The following is a 22793-nucleotide window of genomic DNA, read 5'->3' as shown; positions in this document are numbered from 1 at the left end:
AGAACCGGGAGCGTCAGACCGCGTCGGGAGGTTATTCTTTGCAGCCAACTCAAGCTCGCGTGCCTTAGCAATTTCGGCATCAATATCAATAATATCAGTGTTGGCTGCTTCCAAGGTTTTTCTCCTTATGTTGTATATGGAGTAAGTTTTTTCAATAACGAGGGAAGCCTCTCGGTGCCTGAGTTCTTCTTTGAGCTGCGTAACCTCGGTAGAAAGATTATTCCGGGCGGACCTAGCGGGCCAAAGACTAGCATCGAGATCATGGACAGTTGAACTATAAATCATGTTGTGCTCGATAGTCTTCTTATGCTTCTCCTCCAATCGGTCATGTCTCGCCCCCGCGGCAGTAAGTTCTTCGGCCTTAGAATTCAAGGCTTCTTCTAAATTAGTTATCCTTTCAGCAGCAGCAGCCTCACAATCATTGGTAACAAGAATGGCATTTTAGATCTCAGCCCATTTAGCCTTGACTTCATCAAAGCAGGCCCTCAGCGGCGCAACTTCCCGGCTGAAGGTTACCACTTCTTGCTCACTTTTGCTGCAAACGGGTTTCCAAAAGATTTGCCTCAGTGGCCCCGGTTTCCAGTTCTGAGAGGCAAAAAACAGTCTGGTCCTGTTCCGCTAAAAGCTTATCTTGTTCAGAAGAGATTTCCTTCTTCTCGCGGATTAATCTTTGAAGGCCCTCGGAAGCAAGAAAATTGGCCTACGAAATAAAAAGGGGTGAAACTTAAAATTCACTCATTCAAAAGCTGAACAAAATAGCAGAGAAAGAGAGAAGCATACCGTTGCAGCATTATACATGCCATTGTTCAACAAACACTCTCCCGAAAGTGTCTGAATCTTTTCCCAATATTTCTCTGAAGCCAAGGGCTTCAGATAATTTGCAACCTCTATCGACCGGGAAAGAAGGTTGCATCCGGTAGATACCGAGAGGGTAACATTCCTCCTTATCTGAGGATCTTCATAAGGGGTAGCATAATTTTGCCCAAAATTCCCACGAACAGGAGATTGGGGAAGAGGAACGCCTTCAGCAAGGTCAGGTGCGGCCGTTGGAGATGATGTTGTTGGGAGAAGCGAGGATGAAGATGGAAAAGAGGTAGTAGCCACTGGTGGCGAAGAAGGTGGTGATAAAACTAGAGAAAGAGAAGAGCGGGAAGTAGCTGCACTAAAGGCAGTACTGATTGCTGGGTGTTCACCAGCCGAGGATGACACTGACCTGATACTCTACCTTGCAGTATGGGGCACGATGATTGGAGCCCGAGAATGGGAGTTTGCATTTTCCACCTAATTAAACTCTCCCCAAAGTGCCGAGACATCATCCTCGGCAGGTGTGACTGTATCAACAGGTTGAGCATCTTATTGAGAAGATAAGGATCGTTGTTTTCTATCAAGAATCTCCCTCTTCAATAGCTTCTTCATCATCAATCACTACGGTGTCTATGACCAGCCCGGAGGAAGGACCAGCCAAAGTCACCACCTGGGATGATTCGGGGGCAGCAACCTTTGACCTCTTATTCTTCTCCCTAGACGCAGAGGAACGCCTTCTTTTTGGTTGCTTGTTCTCTGGCCGGGGACCCCGTGAGGAAATATTTGTGCCCGGAGTAGACCCGGAGGCACCCGTTCGAGCAAGCGCCTCCTGGAGTAGCCTCGCCGTATCTGCAGGGTTGGCCAAAACATCCTCTTCGGGGATCTCGACTGAGCCCCGGAGGTAGACCTAATTTGACAAACAAGTCAAGAGATTCAGGCAAAATCCACATATGCAAAAACTAAAGGAAATCAAATCATAGTTACCATAATTCTTATCCTTCCACCCGTATTTTATGGACAGTTCTTTCCACAGGCGGATTTCGGGCATGGTGATGTCCAAAATCTTTTGAACACACCGGTCCAAGATTTCTACCACTGATGGGGGCCATCAGGTCATTATAACATACAGAAGTTGAAAGATTAATACAGGCGTAAAAAACATTTAGGAGGGGAGAACGTATTAAAAGAAACTCACGGGAACGGTTCCAAGCAACCGGAAAGGATGAGGCCGTTGTTGGAATAATGTCATCGGAGGCAATTGCAACAAACTGTTCCATCCATCCTCGGTCATTGTCATCATTCATGCTGGAAATCAAAGTATGGTTTCAAAGCTCCTCTCTGGTTTCAAAGCACAGGCGCTAAAAGCAGGCAACCATCCTCCACACAGAAGGGCTTACCTGTGCCAAACATACATGGTAGCGAAGGCAGAATTCCGCTTTCACGAAATCGAGCTCCCCACTCAAAGAGACCGTACCCAAATATAAAAGGGTACGTGTATAAGTATGTGAAACCCTCTCTGGGAAGGGTCACTCGCTCCGATAGGTCGGGAGCGATGACGTCCAAATTCGGGCAGCATCAGTCTTCCTTCATAGCAGGGATACTGGAAGGACGAATGGAAGATGGGTACCTACTAACCGCCCATTTACGAGGGTTATCAGTGGGAAGTTTCTCCTCCAGATCCTTCAAAGTACTGAGCCTTTTGGGGATTATGGAACTTACTGTTGGGGGAGCAGAATCTTCGTTTTTGTTCTTATTTTTCGAAGAACCAGAACGTTTAGATGAAGAAGCCATTAGAAGAGGAGAAGAAGAGATTCTGTGTTTGGAAAAGATTAGAGAAGAGACGAAGAGAAAGAATGCATGTTAGAAGTTCAAGAAACTAGTAAAACCCAAAGGAAAAGGGAGTTGATACGTATAGGTAAATTTTTGGGCGGCTAAAATACTCGGCTCTAATTACCTCGATAACCGGCAGAAGGCGTGCTAAATCATAGGAAGACGCGTGTTCTAGACATTAAATGCGGGGAGACAGGTGTCTAATCAACCGTCAGTAACCTACAAAAGGGATTATGGTAATTTCCGCCAAAAGGGGATTCTCACCAACTTTCTGGTAACACAAAGTTATGTCATCGGAAAGCAGGGGGACTATCTGTATTGGGTAAAATACGTTATGTTACGTGGCCACCTGAGAAAGGGGACACATGGAATCAAAACGAGAAGGATGAAAAATCAGGCACAACTACCTCGTGTGTCACCGAAGAAGGCAAGTTTGTAAGGGCATTAAGCATGCTGCGCCCGATGACATTTAATGAAGAATATTTCACAGCATTAAAGAGTAACGGTTCATTAAAAAAATCTGAGCATTTATGTTTACCGTTAGATTTCCATTATCACACCTCGATAATTGTCATTAGTGGTGGGCCCGACCATTACGCCCACTGAGCTATAAATAATAGGCTCAACTATCATTGTAAGGAATGATTTTCTGGGCATCAAAGAACATATTCTAATACCACATTTTGATACTATTTCTCTCTCTAGCTTGTTGTTCTTATCATCATCGTGTCCGGAAACCTTGTTCCAGGGCTCTCCAAATCTATCATTTTATCTACATTTGAGCTAAGTATCTTGTACGAAAATTGATTAATTCATTATCTTTTGGGATCAAATTGATTCATCTGTCTAGAAACCACGAACAAATATAACTGTACCATATAATTATAGAAATGTGTCATTCTTTTTGGAATGGACTAATTAGGAAAGTGTGTCATCTAAATTGAAATAGAGGAAATTTTGAAAAGAAATACTAAAGTGTGAGAAACTAATACTCCAGAACAATAACGTTTAAGATGCCAACACATTACAAGTTTTATGATAAACTAATGCCACTATCAAACGAGTAACCAACCGCTTACAAGAACTCTGTGTGCCAATATAATAATTAGAGTAAATTACAAGGTATATACATTAATAGTGCAAAAACATTTACATAATTGATCAATACAATCTAACTAACAGTAGCAGGTTAATTATTACTCGATTTTCCGATTTAATTTAACTAACAGTAGCAGGTATAAGGCACACACACGATATATGCTAGTGCACATACTGAAACTCTAATAAGTTTTATATTACTGAACAATACCTTTGCGTTTGAGTCTTTGAGTCCCCTTATAAGTATAGAATGATGAATAATGAGTGTGTTATTATATTTATATCCGAAATGACCATAAGAACTTAAGTCATTATGTAGTTCTCATACGTATGTTATTACGATCCTCTAATCTACTTTTTACTTCTTAGTTCCATAATTAAGAATGTTCTTAGGCAAAATGTTGTCATCATAGTTCGTCTGATCCTCTTTCTTCTTTTACCTTGAAAGATGAAATTACTGGTCACTTTAATCACTCTATTGAAGCATCTGTTTACAAAAAAATTCATTTTGCCAACCTTTATATCAGCTACAGAACCATGAACACTGAACACACCTAAAAAAATCTAAAAGTTGGAGATTTACCGATCACGAACAAGGTGGATTCAAAATTTAAATTTTTATAGATTTAGATTCAAAATTACACTACTAATTTTTTAGGTTTAGAATTTAAATTAAATATTTATATATATTTAATGAATTTCTGGCAAATATACATAGTTTAAGTTGAAATTATGAATTCAAATGAACACATCACTTCTAGAGTAGATACACCCCTGACCATGAAACTCTAGACACTCATACGAATAAATGCTTCCTCAATCTAGAAAGCTTCAGTTTAAATATAATCTTGAACGAGTTTAAAGCAAAAAAATAATATAGTAAATGTAGTACTATGTACTCGTATTTATTTGCTTACAAGTCGAAAATAAAATTTTGATCAGGTTGAATTCCTAGGGTTATTGTCCCTCTAACGTTGGGGCACCGAAACATGAAAATAGGATAATGTGATTTTTCAACATTGAAATCATTACCATGTGAAATATTTCTACGTAGAATGACTTCGTGCCAATAAGACAACTTCTTTGGTTTCTGGCCGAAAGGCCAAAAGGACAAACTAATGCAGTAGAATTTTTCAATCTTCCCTAGGTTTTGTAGGTATCTCTGTTGATTTGGTTGGGGAAAATGACAACAACCTTTACCTATATTTTCCAACTATTTTAAACTGTGAACGCAAAATTTGTAAATTTTGTGATCTTTGTAAATTCTTACCTGGGGTGATATAATATTGGAAATCAAATCTGATACTCATGTACGTTAAATTTGACAGTCAATATGAATAATTTGAATAAAGTTACTACTCCTATAAATTTGTCAGAAAAAAACATCCCATGTTTGATTAGACATCACTCTTTCTATGTCTCATGCGCCTTGACGTATATGAAAAAATATTTCCAATGCTTCCTTTATTCAAAGAGTGGTTACTTGTCATTTGACACTCTCCACGCCAAGCTTTGAAAAACGTAGTAGTAGTAATCTTATGAAGATATGCCTATATCATTTAATTTCTTGCTTTGATTATATTATGAAACATTTATGATGAGCTTTTGGTCTATGGAAAATATTTGGCGGGTAACTCTCCATCCTCACCTTAAATACACAAAAGGAGCATAGAAATTAAAGAAATAAAATAGAAAATGGACATATTAGCCTTTTTTTAAAACCATTTCATCCAAAAATTAATTAAGGCAATAAACATAAGGCTATATAATATATGATTTAATTTCATCGCCATGCCCTATTGACAAATTAATTTTACATGTTTCATTCAAGAAAAATTATAAATTAAAGTCATGAATTCTAGCATTACTGTTACCACTCATTACAAAATATTTTCACGTGTTTAAACGAGACGATTCATACAATTCAATAATTTTTAACTTTGCAAAAATATTTTTAGTTTCAAAGGCGGATAGGAAAAAGGAGATTTATGTTCATACCAAAATCAATACGATCAAGATTAGAAAGTATAACGTACATCTTTAAGGATCGGGAACATGAATTTCAGCACTCCCTTGAAGACTTTCACTAAAAAGTTTTTGTTGGATTCACATTTCAAGTATCTTGCTGTCTATCTTTAATTGAGGACAAACTATATATAAATATTATACTCAAGAAATATATACCTGCCTTCAATTGTATGCCTCCACGTTTGTGAATGAGCCTAAAATCATCTCTCTGAAGTATATATTTTAGTCAAGCTGTAGATTTTCTTTTTACCTTTTTTTAAAGCTAGAGAAATTAATGGGTTTCGGTGCATTCTTGGAATAATTAATTAAAAGAACAAAGGATCTAGAAACACAAAAGAATAAGAAAGAAAATATTTACCAACGGTCTTGACTATCAATTGAGCATAAATTAATAATTCAATCATTGATTGGGTGACAGATAATTAGGGGCTTTACTTTGATACACTACTTTGAGCATGTGCTTGAATCATGCAAAGATTTTGCTATACAAAAATGAGATAAAAAGTGAGAATGGTGGTTTTATAATATTTGGGAAATTGGAGTATACAGTTCCCAAAGAAAAAGGGATATATTTGGGGTATGTGTATATCTAAAGCTACATCAGATGGATTTTGGTCATATATAGTATACAAATTCAATATATATGTGTACACACGTCATGCATGTAATACACATACTATAATATTATAAACGTAGTGGTATTTTTAATATCTTCCACCACTTAAAGACGGTATTCAATTTTTCCACTCACTAATTTATCCATATAATTTCTTTATTTTTTTTCCCTCCCTATAATCTCTCTTCACTTTATAGTGATAAAGTTTAGAAGGAGAAGAGGCCACCGAAAAGCATGGACGACTTATAATCATGAAAGTAAGAAGAAAAAAGAAAGGAAAGGCAAAAAGAAATAAAATGAGAAAAAAGAAAACCAACTCATTGCATTTGATTAGACTAGGCAACTACACACACGCATACATTCACCCACACGCTCACCTATCGATAGATTCATTCATTCATAACAATTATATACAATTTTTACACCTCTCTTTTCCCCCCTCTCTCTAGCTATCTAGATCCACTTTTTTTCTTGCTTTTTAAAATGGAAATCATAAGTCAACCTCACCTCATCATTTGGTCTTGGTTCTTCTTGGCACCCACCTCATTTCCCACTTTCTTTTATTGTTTTTTTCCCACCCCTTTTTACTAATATACACTAAGTCGTATAAATAAATTTTTACACTATCAATACACTTTAAAATTATGTAATAAGTTGTCTCTTTTATTTTTTTTCATAATTTCACTTATTATGAATTATTATTTTCTTTTAGTTGACATGATAGTATAAAAACTCGTTTACAATGTCAATGTGTATCAGTTATACTCCACCTTTTATTAAGAGGCGGACCTATCTTGTAAAACGGGATCATCGGGTCACCCGGAAAGTTATGCATAATGTCACATGTATATGTATATGTCTTTAAAAAAAAGTGATATATACATAACAGATTTTAGTTAAACGCAATTGTAGCAAATTCTGGTCCACCTATGCTTTTATTAATAGTGATTTCACTTGTATATAATGGAGGCTCCTCTGTCATCAATGTTTAAAAATTCCAACCCTCCAATGTACATGGGATCATCATCAGGAAGCTTAAGCATGAAGGTGCATCAGTTCACACGTGGATTAATCTTAGAGCATGATTCAGCTGCTCCTTCACTTACACTTGGTTGTAAACGTTTGCGACCTCTTGCTCCTAAGCTCTCAACCTCCACAAATGATCCTAATATTGTCACTCCTCCTTTCGATCTTAAGAGCTTCATTAGACCTGAAAGTAGCACTAGCCCTGGAAAAAATTCATTCAACGACGACAAGAAAGACTCCTCTCAGGTAATTTACTATCATATACATACGTATCACTTGCCAGCTATACTATATAATCCCTATGACTTTGAACAAGGAAATATAATGGTGGGATTCTAACATGTTTCTCTAGCTGGGAAATGGAACACATTTTTAAGTGTTTCTCAAGTTTTTAGCAATCTTAATTAAATAGGGTTTTTAAGTTGCGGGAGTCGAGAGTCTCCCGGAAACAGCATCTCTATCCTTTTCAGGGTAGGGGTAAAGTCTGCGTACACTCTACTCTTCCCATACACACTAATGAGATTTTACTGGGTATGTTGTTGTTGTAAACTGACAGTATAAAGAAATTTTACATTTTCGTAATTTGATCAATTATAAACAAGTTATCGCACTTGCATTTTTTAATTACTATTGGTGCAAAGAACTTCATCTTTTATTTTGCTAGGTTAATCTCAGTTTTCTAAATATCTTGTACTATTATTACTTAGCTATTAGTGCTTCTTTCATTTTTTTTTTTAGCTGAGGGTCTCTTGGAAACAGAAGGCTGTCATACACCCTCCCCTTCCCAGACCTCACTTATAGGAATAGCACTGGGTCATTGTTGTTGTTGCACAAAACTTAAACTTTTTTAACATGTTATGTAGGTGGAATCGCACCCGGGAGGTACAAGGTGGAATCCGACACAAGAACAGATAGGAATACTGGAAATGCTGTATAGAGGTGGGATGCGCACACCCAATGCCCAGCAAATCGAACAAATCACAGTACAGCTAGGGAAATATGGGAAAATAGAAGGGAAAAACGTGTTCTACTGGTTTCAAAACCACAAAGCTCGTGAGAGACAAAAGCAGAAGCGCAATAGTCTTGGTCTTAGCCAAAGTCCAAGAACACCTCCAGCCATTGTCACTAGTCCTTTGTCATTTGACACTAGGGTACGTCTCATCTCCTTACTTTCCTCAGACTTCTGCTGTATAATTTTTTCTACACTATCAGTACATAATAAATAAAAAAGTTAGCCCGTTGCATAAGGCATACCTAATGCAATGCTTCACCTTCGAACTATAAGCCATAAGTTAAAATATTTAATTATGGAGTTATATGGATTGTCATCGTAAAAAAATATACACTATTGGTCTACTATCAGTCTATTTTGACGTGTTTTAGCATGTCGTTATCATTTTTTATATAATTAAATAATTATATGTAATTATCTTTTAAGTAATAGTAAAAATTCTAATGGTTAATGAATTTTCTATTCTTATAGGGAGAAGTAGTGAGGGAGGAAGATAGTCCATACAAGCGAAAATGCAGAGGTTGGACATTTGAATATTTGGAGGAAGAGGAAAAGAGAAACTGTAGAGAGGATAATGGTGATAGGACTCTTGAACTCTTCCCATTGCACCCAGAAGGCATGAGATGAATTAAATGAAGGCTTAGCTGCACAAGAATATTCTTTTTTATGATCTGACTCTTCTCATTTTCGTCATCTTTTTACTTGCATCTGCATGCTTAAGTTTCTACTTTAATTTGTTCCTTTTCTTTCTTTCTTTCCTTATGTATCGGGAAAGAGAAAAGAACAAAGACATCAGATCTATGTTAGTCTGTACCAATTAATTCCCTTCTCTTGGATTCTGGTTATTAGACTTATTCCTGACCTAAAACCTACTATATGTGTTACATGTTTCATGGGAAATGCTGCAAAACTAATCTACTCTATTATTCTTCCTACTACAGTCACGTAGCTTGCGTATTGCACATTTTAAAAAAAAAAAATTGGATTTAAGTATGTATTTCGTCGTTAATCTGTCGCTAAATCGCTCGTAACTAGCTATTAGTATTTTTGATAATCCGTCTCTAATCCGTTCCTAAATGATATTAGCAACAGATTTTTCTGTTTAAGTGATTTTCTTGTAGTGTATTATATATAATTAATTGTCCAAACCTTGTATTTATATTAATAAATTTATTAAATATGTATATAACTTTTAAAATTCAATAACTTAAAAGAATTAAAATTTTAAATTTATAATTTTAAAATACTGGCTTCGCCTCTAACTATACTACTACCACTTCCAACTTTCCTTCTTTTTTTTACGTTTTATTTTTTCTGTTTTTCTTGTAGATGATACTTTTGACTAAAGTGCTGATCAAGACGCTGAAGTCCACGCACATATCTTTACATAATTCTTCTTCTTTTTTATCTTTTGTTGTTATTGGAGAATTTCAAAATTGATAGGAAGTAGTGGTTGATCTTTACTTTCATGCTATAGTTTGATGTTTGAATATTTTAGTAATTTCGGGAAGACTTTGATAAAGTAACTTGGCATGTCAATCAGAAGACATGCAATTTTTTAATTTTAAAATATTGACTAATGGATTGTGGGGTAGAAGATCAGTTTATAGATACGAATTTGGAGGGAAAAGCAAAAGAAAACATAGATTTAAAATAAGAGTAGGGTGCAGTTTGGAACAACCAAACTGTATGCGATGAAAATTACACAAATAATTAAAGATAATTCATGATGGAGTTTCGATTTGGTGGATGAAAAAAAGGAGTTGATTGATTATCTTTGTCCTTTTCTCCTTTAGTTAGTATAATTAACTACTTAATTGATAATTGAGTTTAGAGGCACCAAAAGAAGAGAGGAATCTCAATCAAAAAATATAAGTTAGATTGTGAGTTAGATAAGCTAGTATAACTTATGAACATCACGGCAAGGAGATACGATTTATTTAAAAGTTGTAGTTTGATTGTCGAGTGAAGGTCGAAAATTAGGGCAAGAGGTTAGTGGGTAGTCTGAGTTTCTTCTTTTTCATACCAGTAGTATTAATATGTATTCTCGTATTTTCTTATTCTTAGGTTCCTATTACTACCTTTTATTATTTTTTTCCCTGTCTTCTTATTATCTTGTTTCATGTAAACTAAGAGTCCATCAAACTGTATAGAAAACCTGGTTCTTTATCAGTTCCCACAGAATACACAGCAGTAGGCAAATAACACAACAATATTTACGTATAAAACTCCCAACTCACGGAATTAAAAACCACGACCTAGACTCGTCGGATTTTAACCTCATAAACTGAGCAACTTTAGATTACAACATATTGTAACCTAGGAATTAAACTATTAATCCCTTACTCACTTACAATAATTATATTGCAAGTTCCTTTGTAATAACTCTATTACAAAGCTAACCACTTGACTAACTCTAGTCAACACAAATACAAGGTTTATGATTTATAAAGTGTCATACGAAATGCTTCTAAATATGTTGAATAGGAGTTACAAGTGAATAACATAAGTAAAGACACAACAATACTAAGGATACACGATGTAATCAATGCTGGGATCTGGTCCTTCTTCGTTATGTTGATGTTTTTGTTCTTCAAGTGGCTGCACATAAATATGTTTTAGGTTTTGCAAGTGTGGGTAATCCCTTACCTCATGTTGGTAATATATAAGTGTGGTCATCAAAGATGATACAAGGGAGTGCCCGGTACACAGCATGCTTCAACAATGCTGTTATATTGTTGCATGTGCAGTGCATCAACTTTAACAAGATGTAAGAGTTGACTTATACTGTGACTGGAGGAGCTGATATATATCTGTTCCCTTAACTGATTTCATTAAAACTTGTGCCAGGCATTAACTTGTTATTCTGAACGCGGAGAGGCTAGTTGTATCAGGTTCCTATATGGTTCTCATATTAAGTTTGTTAAATCATCAAAACAAAATGTGCATAACTTATCATTGTTGTTGTTATCGCTTCATTTTTATGACTTTTACAGTATCGTTTTTCCTTACCATTACTATTGTGCTTATGCTTTCTTTGAGTCGAGGGTCTATTAGAAACAATCTCTCTACCTCCACAATGTAGGAGTAAAGTTTGCGTATACATTATCTTCCCCGTATCTCACTACGTGGGATGACACTCGATATGTTGTTATTGTTGTTGTTTAGTTTGATTATTGATAATGGAGTTAAGAGGCCCGTATACACATATACAAAGAAAAAAAGGTATCAAAATTGAGAGATAGAGTAACAAATTTAAGAGGTAGTATGTCATTGAGTTGAGATCGGTAGTATGTCATTGAGTTGAGATCGGTAGTATGTCATTAAGTTGCAGTACTATATAACACTTGAACTTGCTAAAACAGATTAAAGCTCAAATCTAACATACCTCATAGAACGAAAATAGAAGTCGATTGAATGACAACCATGCAAAACAACTTCATATATCAACATTATTTCACACATTTAAGGTTCTTCCTAGCATAATAAGAAGACTAATAATAAATCATATACTTAAACTACACTAACGACGTACAAAGAATTATTACGATGTCTGTTTATAACTTAAATCCAACATTAAAAAAAAAACAGTTACATAAGTTGCAGCTTATAATAAGCATCATTACAAGGAACTATCGGGTAAGAAGATCAATTCCACATTTAAACTTAAAATCCTTCCATTTTTTCTTTACAAATTTTATTTTCAGGGAAAACTACAATATCTTTATCCAACATACTGTTCTTATTTTTTAGAATATAAAGTTTACTGTATTCTTTATTTACTTAAAGATGTAAATTTTCGATGATTTTACATTTACCTTTTAGATGTTCTTATAGGAACGTGCCTAGCACAGGTAAAATATGGAATTTGGATCTCACGCGAAACTAAGTGACAAATTAGGCCCAGTAGCGAACATTTCCATAGGCGGAAAACATGGGCAAACAATTGATTCTCGTATGTCGTGGCCTGTGGGTCAAGGCCCAAAGGCTATTGTCCGGTACACCTGGTGAAAATTGCATGGGGCGCCCTATTTGGTCGCCCCCTTTCAACTTATACCCGTTTTGTTTTTTCGTTTGTATCCGTACCCATTTTTTTGTTAAAAGCATTTTAAAAAGATGATTTTGCCCTTCAGGACTATTGACAAAACTGTAGACTGCAGGACAACACTTCAGCATGTTTTGGCATGAAGTTTTAGCAAATGAACTAAATAACCTTAAGCATGTTTAGTCTGAAATTTTAGTAAATGAACTAAATAACTTAAGCATAATAAGTCTAAAATTTTAGCAAATGAACTAAATAACTTAAGCATGTTTAGTCTGAAATTTTATCAAATGAACTAAATAACTTCAGCATGCATTAGCAAAAACTCATTCGAAAATTACATATTACAAGAAAAAAACTTAAGCATGTTTAGTCTGAAGTTTTCGCAAATGAACTAAATAACTTCAGCATATTTAGTCTGAAATTTTAGCAAATGAACTAAATAATTTAAGCATGTTTAGTCTGAAATTTTAGCAAATGAACTAAATAACTTAAGCATATTTTGTATGAAATTTTAGCAAATGAACTAAATAATTTCAGCATGCATTAACAAAAACTCATTAGAAAATTACATATTGCAAGACAAAAACTTAAGCATGTTTAAACTAAAGTTTCAGCAAATGAACTAAATAACTTCAACATGTTTAAACTAAAGTTTTAGCAAATGAACTAAATAATTTCAACATGTTTAAACTGAAATTTTAGCAAATGAACTAAATAACTTCAGCATATTTAGACTGAAGTTTTGGATAAAACTCATGACAAAACTGTTGAATGCAGGATAAATAACTTCATCATACATTAACATGAAGTTTTAGCTTCAACGTAAAACAACTTCAGCTGCTACTATAATTGGCTGAAGTTTTACACCATCTCGCATGCTAATGAACAACCCCCTAGTACTGTAAAACAACGTCATCTCCAAACGTTAGAATGCTGCTACGTTTATTAGGGCTTGTTTTACAGTATGCTAATGCGAATGAGGTCATCTCCAAAGTAGCATGCTAATGCTAATACTATCAGGGGTGTAATTGTCATATTATTAAGGATTTTTTGTCAAATGACTACCAAATTAATAATTTTTTAAAATAGGGTACAAGTTAAAAGGTGACACAAATATAAGGTACGACTGCAAATCCTCCGGTACACCTACGAGAAACTTTTTGGGCTTTTGATGCATTTGGACCGTCGACAAAAATAAGAGGCAAGTGTACAAATAGTCATTTTTAGGGATGCTATTTAGAGATTAGCCAATATTTATTTCGTCCTAAATTTTTAAACTAAAAATCTCAATTTTAGGACAATTCAAAATATTTTTGTCTTGAAAAATTAAAATAAAAAACTAAAATTAAATAGCAGCCCTTTAGAGTGGGGTACTTGATGTAATTTATATCAAAAAAGTAACTACAGTTACTAGTAAAATATACAAAAATATATATACTAATTAAGTATAAAAAACCTAAGTAGATATATATATATATATATATATATATATATATATATATATATATATATATATATACTGTGTAAATTTCCTGGAACTAACTTACTAAGTAGATAAAATAATGAGAACTACCATCGTTCCCTTTGCTTTAGAATTTGTCTCGCCGTTTTGGTACAATCAAATATTATTTTAATAATAGAATACTTTATGATATACGAGATGAAAATTTTAGAATTAGTCCAATATTTATTTGCATTAGATTTTATGACACGCACAATAACCTTTTCTCCTTTTTCCCGAAACGCGTGATCCTGACCTCAAAAATAATAAATGTACTTTCGACAAATCACCTTACTAATTCAACAACTTTTCCAGTAAAAGCGGTAAAACTCAGTCCTTTTTAATCTAAGGGTAATTAAAAAGGCGTGGTAAATTTCGCTGCCCCGTAATATATCCCCGGATAAACCTGAAAATAAACAGAAATCCACGTACCCAAAAGACTCGTGCTCATAGCATACGTGGCAAGATCTACCGAAACAGTCAACAAATGCGAAATACTGGATCACGTCCTTTTCGTCACTTGCTGAAATAGCCAAAACGCTTCGATCATCCAAAAAATATAACAGACGGTCCAGATTTGTTAATCACATCATATTAGGGTTCTCGTCTCCGGCAGTATAAAAACCTCACAGTTTCCTCTTTGCCGGTTTGCGGTGCAGTTTTCTCTGCCCTCCCCAAAGCAAAAAATTATCCTAATTTTTCTTTCATATATATTTTTGTCTCTCAGTTTACTCACCTCCCGCCGGCACCGTTCGGTTCTCCGACGATAATTTATCCCCATTTTATCCTTCCAAAAAATCTTCTAGAATTTCACTCTGTATCCAATTTTACTGTTCTTGGATATTGATAAAAGGAAGAAAGGACTTTATTTGGAGAATTATGGCGCTACAAGTGCAGCAACAGACTCCGGTGGCGGGTCAAAATGGTGTGGCGGCAACGGCTGGTGGCGGCGGCGGCGCCGTCGGTTCATCGCCGCCGGTGGTAGGAAACAGCCAGGTTGTTGTGTCGACGTCACTGTACGTGGGTGACCTTGACTTTAACGTGAATGATTCGCAGCTATATGATCTGTTTAACCAGGTTGGTCAGGTAGTATCAGTTAGGGTTTGTAGGGACTTGGGTACTAGGAGATCCCTTGGTTATGGCTACGTGAACTACAGCAACCCGACAGATGGTTAGTACTGTTCTTGAAACTGTCTAATGTTCACTGGTTTTAGCATATCCTTATTGAGTTTAATGTTGATATTATGTGTTCTAGAACAATTGATAGTACTAAGCTGCAATGCTAACTAGCTGAGGTTGGTTATATGGATCCTGTATTAGTTCTGTACCATTATACCATATCATTTCACTACTAAATAATCTGTCCGGAATTTTCAAATTTTTTGGGGTTACATTTAAGGTGAAATGACTCTTAGGTAGCAGCTTCTTGCGCGCTGTGGTTGTTGAAGTTTGCTTGTGTTTCTTGAGTATCTTTTTATTTTTCTTTTATTGATAATCGAGAAATCCCTGAGCTCCAGTGTAGCACGGTACGAAACTTGATAGATAATGGACTAACACCTTTGCCTAGTTTCACTAATATACTAGGCTTGTGAATATTACACAGCACAAGTGCTTATCAAAATGTTCCACGTAGATGTGGGCGTCATTGATCATTTGGGAGTCTTTTTTCCTGAAAGAGCAGAATTTCCCTTGCTTTGTTTGAAAATTTGTTGGTAATAATTTCAATTGGAGTGAGATGTATCATTTAAGGTTGTGATGTTGTTAGTTCTATATGACTTGCTCACTGCTGTGTGGAATAGAATGTGCCAAATGGTTACAAGTTAGGTTGAATGGGAATGGTCCTTTTCGGTTCTTCATTTTTCTGTTGTTTCATATGGTTTTGTTTTTCTGTTCTCCCTTTGTTGTTTCAATTGGTTATTACACAGATTCACTGGTAATAATATTCCGGTGAAGATATAATGCTTATGTATTTGTTCGTTTCCAAACAATAATGTACGTCTTACATTTGTTGCCTTTTTTTAATTCACAGCCGCCAGGGCAATGGAGGTGTTGAACTTCACTCCTATTAATGGGAAGTCCATTAGGATAATGTATTCTCATAGAGACCCCAGTATCCGTAAGAGTGGAGCAGCTAATATTTTTATTAAGGTATTTATAGCTGAACCTGAAATTTTCAAGAACATTTTGGTTTATCATTTGATGCCTTCTCCGCATGGCTGGAGCTTGCTTGAACATTTAAGTATAGCATGAAATAGGTTATATGTATTTTCTATCCGGGGCTGCAGTATTTGTTGCTTACATATAGCTGAATAGTACAATTTTTTTCATGGACCAAGTGAAATACTTTTGACTGTAACGTTCACTCAACGTCATATAGTCTCTTTCATGTGTTTCTGTCCTTGTAAAGCTAATGTATTAGAGAAACATCTGCAATGCTTCTTTTATTGCTGATTAAAATAATCTTTTTTATAATCTCGTTGAATATCTTAATCCCTGTGTTACCTGCATCTGTTCTTGATGTTGATTTGTTATTGTTTTCTTACACGTGGGCATTTGGTTTTCTTGTACAGAATTTGGACAAATCTATTGATAACAAAGCTTTACATGACACTTTTTCAAGCTTTGGGAACATTCTTTCTTGCAAGATAGCTACTGATTCTAATGGTCAGTCTAAGGGCTATGGTTTTGTACAATTTGACAGTGAAGAGGCTGCTACAAGTGCAATAGCTAAGTTGAATGGCATGCTTATGAATGATAAGCAGGTGTATGTTGGGCATTTTCTTCGCAAACAGGAAAGAGATTCTGCAATTAGCAAGACTAAATTCAATAACGTCTATGTGAAAAATTTGGCAGAGTCCACAACAGATGAGGAACTGAAAAAAACTTTTGGTGAGTTTGGTAATATTACTAGTGCAGTAGTGATGAGGGATGCCGACGGAAAATCCAAGTGCTTTGGGTTTGTCAATTTTGAAAATGCTGATGATGCTGCTAAGGCTGTTGAAGCTTTGAACGGGAAGAAATTTGATGATAAAGAGTGGTATGTTGGGAAAGCTCAGAAGAAGTCTGAAAGGGAACAAGAACTGAAAAGCAAGTTTGAGCAGACAGCCAAGGAGGTAGTAGATAATACAAAGGAGTTAACTTGTACATTAAAAATTTGGATGATACCATTGACGATGATAAACTCAAGGAACTTTTTTCGGAGTTTGGCACAGTTACTTCTTGCAAGGTAAACTGCGTATATCCAGGAATCTAATTCTCTTGGACATACCACTTTTCGGCATTGGCTGAAGCCTTAGGCCTGTTGTGTTACTGTATTCTGCAGGTTATGCGAGATCCTAGTGGAATCAGCAAGGGATCTGGATTTGTTGCTTTCTCAACTCCAGAAGAAGCTTCCAAAGCTGTAAGTTATTGTTTGTGTGAGTTTTTCTTTTGGGTTGATGAAATGCTGGTTAAGATGACACATTCATTTTAAATTTTTGGGGGTTCAAGCTTTCTGAGATGAACGGGAAAATGATAGTTAGCAAGCCACTCTATGTTGCACTTGCTCAGCGCAAAGAGGAGAGAAGAGCTAGGTTGCAGGTAAGAATCCAAGCGGTCCCATTCTTTTGACATATAGATTATATTTTCGAATACTGCTCTATAGATTGCTCATAGTTTCTAGCAGATAATAATGTATCTTTTCAAACTTTATCTTCTTGGCTGATTTCTGGTGAGGCATCTAAAAGAGGTATTTTTGAACTGTGGCTCAATAGCTGATATGTCCTCTTTGCTGATCACTTCAATCTGCACTATATTGTCCCTTGTGGGACTTCAAATAAAAAAATTGTGTAATGTATGGCATGCCGCACTGCTCTTGTATACACAGGCACAATTTTCACAACTGCGGCCAGTTGCAATGGCTGCATCTATGGCTCCTCGTATGCCAATGTATCCTCCTGGTGCTCCTGGTATTGGACAGCAACTATTTTATGGGCAGGCTCCTCCTGGTATGATACCACCCCAGGTAACCATCTTCCCTTTGGTTGGAGTATCAATACTAGCAATGCTTGTGGATCTCAGTCTCTTGGGTTATTTCTGCACATCCGTTTCATAGTTTAATGTAATTGGTTGGAATAGTGGTTTCTGATTAGAGGACAAGACTAAGGTTCAGGATTGCCTAAGTTTGAGTAACAATACTATAAACTCTTCTTGACATCAGGTTCTTTGGTTACTTCTGGATGTCATTTGCACAGTTTTTTATGTTCTTGGTTGGATGGTTGGTTTGTGATTATAGAAGAAGACAGGTTCAGGATTGCCTAACTTCATGTGGTTGAGTCAATAAAAAGTAATAAAAGTCACTCTTTCTTTTGGGAGAAAAATTAGGATTCTATGAGAATTGTGTTCTGTATAGTAAAAAGAGTGTTGTTTCAGGCTGGTTTTGGCTATCAACAGCAGCTTGTTCCTGGAATGCGGCCTGGAGGAGCTCCTTTGCCCAACTTCTTTATGCCATTAGTCCAGCAGGGTCAGCAAGGCCAGCGACCGGGTGGTCGACGTGGTGCAGGGCCTGTGCAACAAACTCAGCAGCCCATGCCCATGATGCAGCAGCAGGTTAGTCTCTTATCTCTGTTGTAGAGTTTATCTTTATGAAAGAAAAGTCATTCTGAAATCATCTTTTCAGATACTCCCAAGGGGAAGAATGTATCGGTATCCACCTGGTCGTAATGGGCAGGAGGCGCCAATACCAGGCCTGGCAGGGGGTATGCTTTCTGTTCCATATGACATGGGTGGCATGCTGCCTCGAGAAGCTGCTATGGGACAGCCTATGCCAATTTCAGCATTGGCTTCTGCCCTCGCAAATGCACCACCTGAACAGCAGAGGACGGTAAAGTTCATTTAGTTGCATTGTTATTTTGTTGCCCACTTTAGTTTGATTTCTTTTAACATTGTGCATTATGTTGCAGATGTTGGGTGAAAGTCTGTATCCACTTGTTGATCAGCTGGAGCACGAGCATGCAGCAAAGGTGACGGGCATGCTTCTTGAGATGGATCAAACTGAGGTCTTGCATCTGCTTGAATCACCAGAGGCGTTGAAGGCCAAAGTTAATGAGGCTATGGAAGTTTTGAAGAATGTTCAGCAGGCTAATAGCCCTGCTGACCAACTAGCCTCGCTTTCCCTCAATGACAACCTTGTGTCTTGAGTGATTATGCGCTGTCCAAGTAATGCGGAAGTCTCCTTTTTGATTAGATAATTTCCTTAGTAGTGAAATAGATTTTGCTAGGATGACCTTTTCGAGATAACTTTTTAGGTTTTCGTTATAGGATGTTTTATTTTGGATTCCGGTTAGCTTTATACATTGTGGAAGTTATCTTCCTTTTATGTTATGTTATCCAGTCTTGAATCTATTATGCTTTCGTGTTCTGAATTTCACTATCCGGGCCGGCCATCTTTTCAGTCTTTTTGGGTTTTAATATTGTATTACAATGGCAAGTCCCGGCAACACAGGTTTGATCCCGGGCATCGGCACTATGAAATTTGATCTTTGGCGGAATAATGGTTAGTTTTTAACTACATTTGTGGATACAAAAGATTTGTGGGACCGGTGGTATGGGTTATAACTCATTTTGAGATAAGTATTTAAGAAAATGGGAAATTTGAATTATATCCTAGTGTTTGGCTCTGCAAATTTTTTAATTATTAATTCTAGGTTACCTTAGAATTGTTTGGTTCGATGAAGAACTTGATAATTGCCAAATGTTAGTCTTAAGTGTCGGCTTCATAATTACGTTATGTGTATGTGTTAAAGTTAATCTCCTCTTGCTCAAATTATTTATTAGAACTTAGAACCTCTATTTAAGTTTGATATACACAATTTATCATTTTTTAGAACTAAACATCCATGTGATCTTGTGTGAATTATAAAATAACTGACATTAATTTATTTATTAGAACTTAGAACCTCTATTTAAGTTTGATATACACAATTTATCAATTTTTAGAACTAAACATCCATGTGATCTTGTGTGAATTATAAAATAACTGACATTAATTTATTTTAAGAGAGAATCACAATTGAACTTTAAACTTTAACTCGATGAAACATTGATTAGTTTGACTATGAGACTTAAAAATGAAGAACAAGAATAGGATCTGCCTCCCCAAGTCAACTTTCCAAAAACAAGATTTAGTTTTAGACTAGTCTACAACCACACAAGTGAATGGTTCATTACAGCAACTCCAACTCCTGTTACCGACTTTGACTCGAAATAGCTAGTTGAGTCTTCAAAAATCATATGAATAAATTGGTAAGAAATACTTGCTCAGCAAGCAGTACTATTCATTACTGTGGTGTCAGCTACCTACTATTATAAGTACATTTTTCCGACTAAAACAGCCAAGATGATGAAGTAAACGACAGTAATATAAAATACTTTCGCAACTTCCCAGTATTTTATGTGCACCTTTTTTCAGCTGTTTGTGACTGTCAATGAATTTATCAATGCAAAATAACTTTTACATTATTAAGTCGCCTATGTGAAAATAACAGCTAATTTATTAAAAGAATGGGCATAGTAACCTAAAAAATAAGGCAAGTTCATACGATAATAGGTTAAAATATATTTATAGCGTAAAACTTCTTTTACACTGCTAATGTATACTTATAAGAGATTCTTAGTATTCAAACTCATTTATTTATTTATTGACTATTGTAATTGGCTTTTGACCATATCTTGGCTTTGACAATCGAGCGATTCGTCAAGATAATCTATGCAAATATTAGATGTCACCAACCATTATCTACTTATTTAAAACTACTATTTTTACCTAAAGAAAATTACAAACTTTCCTAGAAACCCCTCAACAGGTTGGTAAGGGTGTAGGTAAGACAACATCAAATTCTCTATAAAAACCCCAATCTTCATACAGAAAAAATAAGAAGAACACGCAGAAAAATGTCTTCTTCTTCACCTACTGTTCAGCACTTCTCAGAATGTTTCATTAAACCACTTTACGAATCCGAGGAATCTAAAAAACCTGTTTATTTATCATCATGGGATTTAGCAATGCTCTCAGTTCATTACATCCAAAAAGGTCTGCTTTTCACTAAACCTTCATCTTTTAAACTTGATATTTTTTTGCAAAAACTTAAAGAATCCCTCTCACTTACCCTTGTCCAATTTTATCCCTTAGCTGGTCGACTTTCTACACTTAAACAAGAAAATCCTCCTCTTTACACTGTCTTTATTGACTGTGTTAACACCCCAGGTGCAAGGTTTATTCATGCTAATCTTGATTTAACTATTTCTGATATTCTTTCACCAAAAGATGTTCCTTTAGTAGTTCAATCATTTTTTGATCATGATAAAGCAATTAATCACGATGGACATGAATTATCTTTGTTAACTATTCAAGTTACAGAATTAATTGATGGGGTTTTTATTGGTTGTTCAATTAACCATGTATTAGCTGATGGTTCTTCTTTTTGGCTTTTCTTTAATACTTTTTCTGAAATTTTCAAAGCCAATAATGGACAGAAAAAACAGAACATTCCAATTTCCATTTCTAAATCACCACCTATTCATAACCATTGGTTTCCAAAAGGACATGGTCCAATTATTAATCTTCCTTATACTCACCATAATCAATTCACTAGTAGACATGAAGCTCCAAATATGAGGGAAAGATTTTTCCATTTTTCAGCAGTGTCTTTGAAAAAACTCAAAGCAAAAGCAAATATAGAGTGTAATACAACCAAGATTTCAACTTTACAAGCTTTGTCAGCTCATATGTGGAGGTGCATAACTAAAGTTAGAAATTTTCCATCTGATCAAATGACAAGTTGTAGAATGGCTATAAATAACAGAGCAAGATTAGACCCTCCATTGCCACAAGAATATTTTGGTAATTGTATTCAAACTGTTCGAGGAAATGCCACAGCTAGTGAACTTCTTGATCAGAATCTTGGCTGGGCAGCTATGAAATTGCATAAATCTGTGATTAATCATAACAATAAGGAAATTCGTGAATGGGTTGAGAAATTGGAATCTGGTATGGTTTATCAGATGGGATTTTTTGATCCTTGTAGTATTATGATGGGGAGTTCACCAAGATTTGATATGTATGGAAATGAATTTGGATTAGGAAAAGGTGTGGCATTGAGAAGTGGATATGCAAATAAATTTGATGGGAAAGTGTCTTTGTATCAAGGAATTGAAGGTGATGGTAGTATGGATTTGGAAGTTTGCCTTTTACCTGAGTTTATGGCTTCTCTTGAATCTGATGAGGAGTTCATAGACAGTTTGTCAAGTTAACTAGGTGCTGTGATATTGTAGAATCTTTTATACAAGCTTGCTTTGAATCGAGTGTCTATCCGAATAGTTTCTCTACCTTAATAAGGTTGCATACTGTTAACTTCCCCAAATCCTATTTGTGGGTGGGAATACACCAAGTATGTTGTCTGTGTTTGATATTGTAGAATTTTTGCTTTTCAAGAATGGTGTATGATCAATATTGATCAGTTTGACTTTTGGGGATTAAACAAAATTTGCTTTCCTCCGTTAGTTTAATGTTTATACACCAAATGTAAAAGTATTTTTATAATGTTGGATCATTTAAAATATATTTACAGGTATAATAAATAAAGTTAGTAATCCGGAAAATGACTCAAGTAACATTGCACAGCATATTAAATTGCACTCATAGATTTTATTGGACGATAGCGGGTAAAAATTTACCTGCATCAATATTTACATCAAACATATATATTTTTTTTTTCATGGTTAAGAAATAAACTGAGCTATGAATGTGTATTAATTACTTATATTTTAGTAATAAAAGTGCATGTCAAAGCATATG

At 35.5% G+C, this 22793-nt stretch overlaps 2 protein-coding genes and 1 pseudogene across 2 annotated transcripts; all 3 read left to right on the top strand.

The window, feature by feature from the left end:
- Nucleotides 1-7324: 7324 nt before the first annotated feature.
- LOC107807534 (WUSCHEL-related homeobox 4) lies at nucleotides 7325-9340 on the top strand. The gene is made up of 3 exons (XM_016631942.2): nucleotides 7325-7648; nucleotides 8266-8553; nucleotides 8886-9340. Exons 1-3 carry the CDS (start codon nucleotides 7340-7342, stop codon nucleotides 9039-9041), a joined length of 753 nt encoding a protein of 250 aa, XP_016487428.2. The 5' UTR covers nucleotides 7325-7339; the 3' UTR covers nucleotides 9042-9340.
- Nucleotides 9341-14609: 5269 nt separating this feature from the next.
- On the top strand, nucleotides 14610-19367 carry LOC107807539 (polyadenylate-binding protein 2-like; annotated as a pseudogene).
- A 1486-nt stretch (nucleotides 19368-20853) lies between these two features.
- On the top strand, nucleotides 20854-22498 carry LOC107807544 (putative acetyltransferase At3g50280). Its single transcript, XM_016631957.2, has one exon. It carries the CDS (start codon nucleotides 20891-20893, stop codon nucleotides 22247-22249), a length of 1359 nt encoding a protein of 452 aa, XP_016487443.1. The 5' UTR covers nucleotides 20854-20890; the 3' UTR covers nucleotides 22250-22498.
- The last annotated feature ends 295 nt before the right edge of the window (nucleotides 22499-22793 follow it).

This window comes from Nicotiana tabacum, chromosome 12 (genome assembly GCF_000715075.1).
Source record: "Nicotiana tabacum cultivar K326 chromosome 12, ASM71507v2, whole genome shotgun sequence".
NCBI classification, from domain to species: domain Eukaryota; kingdom Viridiplantae; phylum Streptophyta; class Magnoliopsida; order Solanales; family Solanaceae; genus Nicotiana; species Nicotiana tabacum.
The sequence above is the reverse complement of the archived record's forward strand: the minus strand, read 5'-3'. Positions and strand labels throughout refer to the sequence as shown.